The 8,711-nt window shown below is 42.7% G+C and overlaps 1 protein-coding gene across 1 annotated transcript; it reads right to left on the bottom strand.

The window, feature by feature from the left end:
- Positions 1-417: 417 nt before the first annotated feature.
- On the bottom strand, positions 418-1,262 carry LOC127326703 (pathogenesis-related protein 1). The gene is made up of 2 exons (XM_051353498.2): positions 998-1,262; positions 418-910 (listed from the first exon to the last, which is right to left on the bottom strand). The coding sequence occupies exons 1-2, from the start codon at positions 1,182-1,184 to the stop codon at positions 639-641; spliced, it is 459 nt and encodes a 152-aa protein (XP_051209458.1). The 5' UTR covers positions 1,185-1,262; the 3' UTR covers positions 418-638.
- Between the last annotated feature and the right edge of the window lie 7,449 nt (positions 1,263-8,711).

Here is an 8,711-nt window from a genome sequence, read left to right on the forward strand (position 1 = left end):
TGAGCATGCCTATGCAAAAGTACTTTCAATTTGATGCCCTTAGATTGTGGTACGCTTGGACCTGATATAATTTAATGCAAGGCAAAATAGTGAATTTATATGCCTTAATATATATTTAGCAATTAAATCCTTTTGTGCCTAGGTGATGATTTTGTGTTGTTGTTTATATAGGCCTTGTCTACTGTTTATCATTTTTGCATGTATTGTTTAGATACTACTCTTTGTCATTATCCTTTTTTACAGAGTTGTTGTTCACTTAACGTCTGAATCAAGAGCCATCGCACCAACGGGGCTCCATGCCATCAGTGTTGCATTTTCTACATATTACTGAATGTATATTTCCGATAGACTGTGGTTCAGAATTTCGCTAATTTTTTTGCGGGAAAGAACCTACTAATTTTGAATAAGAGTGTCATGTATTTCACATACTTGTTTTTGTTCTTATTTAGATCCACGAGGAAGATACATAAGCAATCAACACAACCTTCAAACAAACACACTCAAGGCCATACCCAGCTACCTTTTATTTAACTTCATAAGTCCACACCCAGCTTGCTCTAGCATACCACGGAGGTTGGAGCAGTTTTATTCGATCGGGGAGAAAGCACCATTATTATGGATGATCCCTCTTTGCTTACTTAGTTGTAGGCATCCGGGTTAGCGATGAGATAGGCCTCAACAGTCTTGAACATTTCGGTGGCAGATTCCTTGGCCTTGAGCATCATGTCCTTCCCCTCTGTGCCCTTGGATGTGCATTCCACCTTGGCCACACTCCCACCGTTGGTCGTCGGCCTAATCTTAATGTGCCATGTGGACGTCTCAACGCCATCACACTCTAGGGTGTATTTGCACTCACAATTGTCCACATCCAGGTACTCAACCTTCTTCTTCATGACATTGAAGGGCATGGCTGCACGATCAACAGTGTGTTACGATTTGAACATTTGTGCCAGAAAGTAGATTACATGAATGTACGTCATATGTGTGGTATGCATACCTGAGGAGCAGTTGTAGTGCCTGACGCTGCCGATCCCGCCATCTCCTTCAACGTGGTGGGCGCTGTCGACAATGTGTGGGGCGAGCTTGGGTGCCAGAGTGTGCCAGTCCATAACGGTGGCCCGGAACTTGCGTGGTGCGGACACCCGCGACTCCAACTCGAGGGTCCAGCTGTTGGTGGAAACCATTCTTGTGATTATAACCTACAACTAGCTAGGTGGAGATGGTGTGAGCTGAGACTATCGTACGCTGGGGAGATGTGATGTTTGAAGGTTGCCTGGAGAGTGGAAATGGATGCTTTAAATAGACGAACCATGGGCTAGTGGAGCTAGGCCCAACGAGTTTTTTGAAAAAATGGAGGGCACCATTGGCCACTCGATTGGTCAGAAACCGTGCACTAGAAAGCTTTGCACTTTCTCATTGCGTAGTGGAAGCGAAGGGTGCATTGGAAAATTTATCAAGAAGTTAAGGAAAAAAGAAGAATGGAGTGTCTATATAAAAAGCACAATATGAGTAAAGGATGCATCCAAACCGAATATAGGTAGCACACTTTCCTATTTGTGTGATGTGTAAGGATGGATACAATGCGTATTGCCTTTTTTTTACACGACCAATCTGTAGTGCTGCATATCTTCATGAGTCGTAGCGCTAGTCACCACGCGTGCAAGATAGATATGCATGTCACATAAACATACTCAATTCAATAAGTATTGATTTACTACTTCATGAAATATATATCTCATCATAATTATTTTCAATAGCAAGAAGAGTATGAGAGTCAATATAAGTATTTTCCTATGTGTTATCACCACTCTGTACCTTATTATTTTCATAATAATTTTCTAATACGATGATGAGACGAATATTTGTTACGTTCAAAAAAGAACATGATGCTTCAAAAGGCATGTACACACGACAATGAGACTTGCTATTCATATGCAAAATTGAGAAAAGCAAATAATTTGCGGTTGTCAAAAGCCGCGGAGAACTAAAGAAAATAAAAGAAGGGGCATATCAGTCATAACGTTTAAAGGTTTACGTATTTTATACATATAAAATATATAAGTTGTTGTTATTTTCAATTTGGCGACCAGTTACATAAGAACTTTCGATTAAATTTGTGCCATATCAATTGAGGGTGTCTTCATATATGCAAGCGCATACAAACCTTTATCCAGAGTGAATTGTGACTATTGGCCGGTAGGATGTTATTCACAAGGTCCCGGTGTAAACAATATTTCAAAAGAAGGAGATAGGGAATATTTGAATCGTTTCAGCAGCTTTAATGGTATATTTGTGCGAAAAAATAGTAATTTTCTCTCTCCTTCGCCACATCTTGTGGTAATATTGTCAGATATATGAACCACGGGTATATCATGTGATTATCATGAGATTAAACAAAACATAAGTAGTTTTCATATAAGTAGAGACAATTAATAATCATTTGCCTTTTGACCAAATAACTATAATAAGGACAAGATGAGTGAGGAGTAGAAATAAAAAAAAGGTCTGATATTGTAACCCCTGGTAAAAAAAATCATAACAAAAATCTCTCGTGAACTGATATAGAACAAGAGATGAGCATAAAAGGTAGATACAAGAAATTAACCTTGCAGGTCATAAGCATAGACAACATGGGTTGAGCAAGCGTGGAAAAGGTAAAAATCAAACATTAATATGAAATCCTATCATTTTCCACAAGAGTCCATTTACATGGATGTCACGGTCATCTATTGTCACACCAAGCTTCTAAGACAGAAAAAATGAGCTAAATAGATTGTTTTCTAACAGAAAAATGGTACGCTTTCTCAACAACGTTTGATACGATAAATTTTCTATACAATTTTATTTATCTCTGCTAACATCTAGTGTGCAGAGAGAACTAAACTGAGTAGGATTTAGCCAAAAGAATAATTATCATACGAGAGAAACACATGAAAGCGACAATACATGAATATATCAGCTATAGCCATGTAAATTGCGCGGCCAATCCAAATAGTTAATGAAAAGGGAGGAATGAACGTCTAGATAAAAAAATAGGGATTATAAGGATGGTCAATTGCGAATATAGGTACTCCCTCCAACTCATATTATTTGATATCAATATATAGATGTATGTAGACATATTTTAATTGTAGATACATCTATTTTAGCATCAAGTAATATAGATCAGAGGAAGTAGCAATTTTTTTAATCACGTGATGTCTAAGCATGCAGCCAATACGATTAGGATAGAGATAGTCACATGTTTTCTCTTCGAGAAGTAGGATAAGCCCTGGCATGTGCATCTATTGATTCATGTCTAGCAATTGGATGCATGCGTGCTTGCTATTTGCCGCCATTGCGCGGCCATGAGCGCCTCAGAGAAAGCTTTCAACTTGCAGGCACTAGATGGCGCCATCCTACATGCACTACATGAAAACGTCAAGGTGCCAACGACCAGCCTGTGCCGACGGCTTTTTATTAGGGTCGTCGACACAGGGAAGGCCGCGAAGAAGGCCGTCGGCATAGAAAAGTTTGTGTCGACGGCCACCTTCGGCACAGAAAAAGGCCGTGTCCGTCGGTGCAAAGATTTATTTTCTTCCTGCACCACCCCTGTGGATCGATATCGCCTTTTCAGTTTTGAAAAAAAAAGAAAAACATGGAAAATACAAAAAGTAAAATCCTTCCAGATGAGTATTATGTTAATGGTTTTAAGGAAAATTAACAAAAGAAAATTTGACGTTTTTTTTGCAAAATTGTGTCATGTATCGGTAAAACGAGTTTTCTGGTTGCATACGACCTCCGATGAAAATGTTATTTTATATGAAAATGTATCTACACAAACTTTCCTATCCGATTTCAAGCACCGATGGTCGTTTAGACAATTTTTGGATTCATCAAATTCAAAATGGAGACATGAGTATTTTCAGCTTTTAGTTTCAGGCTAAAAAGTAATTAAAAATTAAATTAAATTTATTTTATAGTTTCAAGATTTATTATTACTTATCTTATTCATGGTTGTTTACTCAAATAATTGTTTGGATTCAAAATAATAAATAGTTTTGATATCAACAAGGTTAATGGTTAATAGGATTGATATGGTACTATCATCAACAAGGTTTCGCCTTTTTTAATGGAAGCTCCACCGAAGGAACGGAGAAGTTAAGGGTGCTAGGGCTAGAGTAGTGCGAGGATGGATGACTAATTGGGAAGTTTTACCATGAGTTTAATTTGACATAAAATTATGTGGAGTTAGATTTAAAATGATCCATTTGAGAATGGGTGACTAATTGGAAAGTTTTACCACCATCGGAGTGGTGTTCTCCTCTTTAGTGGGCGGTTTGCGGCTGCTTGTGGCAATCTCGCGATTCCACATCTAGTTCTAGTAACAAGTGGGGAGGATGTGTCTGCCGGTGAAAACCAATCAGCGTTGAAAGGTTCGTACTCAACGGAACGGAATTCGTGGTCACTGCAAAGCATGGGTACGTGCATGGATGCGTAGTCTGGATTTGCTTCCTTGGTATAGTACTTGCTAAACCATCTTCCAGCACTGATCACTACTTAGGACTGTAAAGGTTTTGACTAGGGCCAGAACACGTACGAACCGGTACCTGCAAAGAGAGGCAACCAGAGGCGGAGGAAGCCACAAAATCCATCTAGGGTTCCGTCCTCCTCGCCGGTGATACCGTTGGTCCGCTCCGCCTCGAGTGACCTTGGGGCCTAGAAGGTATCGTTGCATATTCGATAGTACCTCGGAGGAGGGATCCTCGACCATTGGGCGGAGAGTCCTCTGGTCGGTGGTACGCGATTTATCCAGCTTCGGAACACCTGCACGATGACAGGGCCTACTGCTGCTTGTCTGGAATTATCTAGGCGCTTTCGCGTTGTTACAATGAGTTGTGGTTGTGCCTCTAGGGCTCCCGGTATCTGGCTTATAAAGGCGCCAGGATCTAGGGTTTACACGGAGAGTCCTAGCCGGAATACAAGATGCCTAACTACAGAATATTACATTGCCGTACACGTCAAGGATCCACCTTTCCTTATACGCCGTATTGGATCCAGATACTTTATGGGCCTTCACGGATCCGACTACCTGCATAGGTCGGTTGAGATCTGGCTCCTGTTCCTGGGCTGTCCGATGGGCCATATGCCACCATCACCATCTGTGGGCCACCCGGGCTTGCCGGATCTAGACCACGTCGTTGATATACCCATAAAGTATACCCACAACAGTAGCCCCCGAAGTTCTTCAAGCTTCATCATTCCTCCGCCTATCTCTGTCCGGATTCGAATAGAATCTTGAAGAGCTTCCAAAACTTCATTGTCTCCGACTTCATTCAACCGGAAATCATTCGTTCTTTTGTAACAGTAACTTAGCAGATTTCTTGCCCATATCGCGCACAACTTCCCCTTTTCCCGCGCTAAATTTTCGGATATGCGATTTTTTTGCTGGAAATCTCGGAGGCGCGCAGTTAGGTCACCACTGCGTCCATTTCACCGCTTTTTATCTAAGACATGTGGCGATCATCCAACGGTGCGACCGTTCCATTCCCACCGTAGGATCCGACTCACGAATCTCCGCGTGATGCCTATATAATACCCCTTTCGCGCGGTCATTTTCACTTTTTCACCGCCCTCACCACTTCATCTTCTTCCTCGCGCCAGCGCCGCCCGTTAGATCTCACCTCCGGCGAGCTCCTTCCCGGAAAGCTTCAAGCGCCGCCGCTCCAAGGTCTTCCTCGACCCAAGCTGCTCGCGTTTGATCGGGATTTCGCCTCCGCCGCCGATTCGTGGTCTAGCCGAAGGCCTGCGCGTCAAATCTGAGACTTTCTCCCTCGCCGGCATCACGGGGAACCGCCACGCCATTGCCGGTAAGTCCACCAGACTTGTAGAAGATAGACTTAGCGGGGATCTGGCTTCTTAAGTTTTTTTACCATATGCATGCAGCCGGAAACATGTCCACTAGCTCACCTAAGTTCACTGATAGCTCTCCGAAGAGTCCACCACCAAACTCAACAGAAACCAACTTTCGTTGAGCCTTTAGCATTCCTTCCGCCCAATATTTCCGATATTAGGTTAGCTCAACCTTATTCTGCCTCTTCCAGCAACATCCTTGGTCGGATCCCAACAGCCGAAGAAATCCAAGCGGAACTAGAAGGGCAGGCTAGAATGGCTGCTAAAGTTCTGGAGGTGGAGCAGAAGAAGGGTTCGAAGGCCCGGAACCGTGAGGGGGAGAAGGGTCAATGGTGGCCCAGCGAAGTTACAGAGTCGGAGCTTAGAGCCTTCGTAAAGGAAGGACTCATTGCTCCGGATACTTGGAGTTTCAACAAGGACTCCAGCATTCCGACCCCCGAACCTGACGAATGAGTTTTCACCAAAGCTTGGGTGGAACGCGGTCTCTCTCTTCCTCCTTCTGAATTCTTCCTGTCTGTGCTTAGCACTTATGGCCTCCAACTACACAACATATGTCCAAATTCCTTTCTCCTCCTCTCCAACTTCGCAACTCTCTGCGAGGGTTATCTCAGAGTCAGTCCAGATATCCGCCTTTGGCAGTTCTTTTATAGAGTCAAAAAGGAGACCAAGGATAAGGCCATGGTGAACTGCGGAAGCATGACTTTCGTGCTCCGCACCAGGAGGTTTTTCCGGCTCTTTCTTCCCACGAGTCCGTCCGGTACTGGAACGCCGGATGGTTCTATGTGAAGAATATCTCAGTTCCGGGCATCCACGATGGTCTCCCCTTATTCGCCAACAAGCCTCCGGAAGAGCTCGCCAGCTGGAGCCTCATCCCCACCCTCGCTCAGTATCCGGAGCTGGAGAAAATGGCTCGGAGGATCTCTTGGCTGGTCCATAACGGTTTAACCGGAATGGACCTGACCTTGAGCTAGTTTACTTGTCAGATTCAGCCGCTCAAGTACAATAAGCGGCTGATCTACGAATACTCCGGAGTCGACGATCAGCTGCGGGTGACCAGGGATAACCTGCCGATGGATTCTCTGAACAAGAGGATCCGGACACTCGTGAAGATTACCCGGGGCCAGGAGGTCCCGGAAATCAACAAGGACATGTACATCAATAACAAGTGCCCTCCGGTGCGTTTTCTCACTTAGTCATTTTGCTTCTTATATTTGAAATGTTCTAACTTCTTCAACGCTTCTTCTATCAGCTCAATTCTTTGGCGGAGGATGGTTTCAGAGATGTATTCCGTCTACCCGCTGACGCCGGAAGGGTGGAGGAGGATCCGAAGGACGAAGACGAGGAGGAAGAGCAAGCTCCCAAGAAGAAATCTGCTCCTCGCGCTCCAAAACGTCCCCGCGCCAAGGTTTCCGGCACTGACACCGGAACCAGCGGCGAGGCCTCCACCAAGAAGGCAAGGACCAAAGCTCCTCCATGCCTCGACTCTAAGAAGGCGGAGCGTGACCGCATCAAGCTTCTGGCCACAGCCGGAAGAAGGTCACGCCCGCAATGTAACATCCCAAAAATTTCAAAACAAAGAAAATGAATTTCCCTATTTTCCAAATTTTGGAACCAACAAAAACTTTTATTAAACTAAGTATGATACATAGTGATCTTGCTTAATCCTTGTGCTATTGCCATGATTGCTTGTTAAAGTAGATTGAAATAATCTTAAACCCTAAACCTCACCCCTCTTTTCACCACCCTAGCTAAAATAAAATAAAAGGAAAATAAATAAGAAAAAGGTATATGTGCCTATGGCTATTTTTACAAATCTTTACCCTAGACCTTCCTACCTTGTTTAGAGGTTTGGAAAACCTTCATACACCCTATCTAGCACTTATCAAACCAATTCCAAGTGGTTTCCAAAGAAATTAAAAAGAAACTAAAAATGCCATAGAGGCATATGAGGGTAAAATAGCAAACTTGGGAAATTAAGAAAATTGACCCTAAGATATGTTGTGAATGGTTGGATCACTCCTATATACCATTTCAACACTCAACAACACCAATTGGGTCAAGCCAAGTCAAATTAAATCTCAAATGCAACATAGGCATAGAGGCATATGTGACACATAGCCATATTACCCAATTCTTGCCCAATGACTTTAAACCTTGACCAAATGGTGTGAAACCATCTCTAAACCTAATATAACACTAAATTGACCCTAACCCATGCCCAAGTAAAGCAAGGGGAACAATTTACAAGAATAATGAAAAGTGACACCTCACCTCTTATGTGTTATGGCCATTTTTGCAAATCTTTGAACAAGACCATTTGAAATGGTTCGATGGTCTTAAAATGTTTCTAAACTAATAAGAACCACATTAGAGTCAAGAAAAGTCAAATCAAATGGAGAGAAATCAAATGGTGAGATAATCCCAATTTCACTCACATACACATAAGACCAATTTTGCAAATCTTCACCAAAGGCCACCATTGCTTGATCTCTTGCTTGTAGAATGTTTATATATGATAAACAAACACAATTGCATCAAAGAAACCAAAATCAAATCAAAGCAAATCTCAAAATCAACATACATGTGATATTGGTCATATTGCCATTTTATAAAATGTTCACTACTTTACCCCCCTGGCTTTGACTTTTCTCCAACTAAACTTGGTCAACCAAAGCCATGTCATCCAAGACCAGGTCAAGGTGAGTAACTTTCATGTTGACCACCAGGGCTAGAGTTGACTAGGTTGACCAGTATGAATGTGACAATTAGTGTATGTGAAGCAAAGTGAAGATCAACCTCAAATTTGAAACTTTGCAAAA

This window comes from Lolium perenne, chromosome 6, assembly GCF_019359855.2.
Source record: "Lolium perenne isolate Kyuss_39 chromosome 6, Kyuss_2.0, whole genome shotgun sequence".
Lineage (NCBI taxonomy): Eukaryota > Viridiplantae > Streptophyta > Magnoliopsida > Poales > Poaceae > Lolium > Lolium perenne.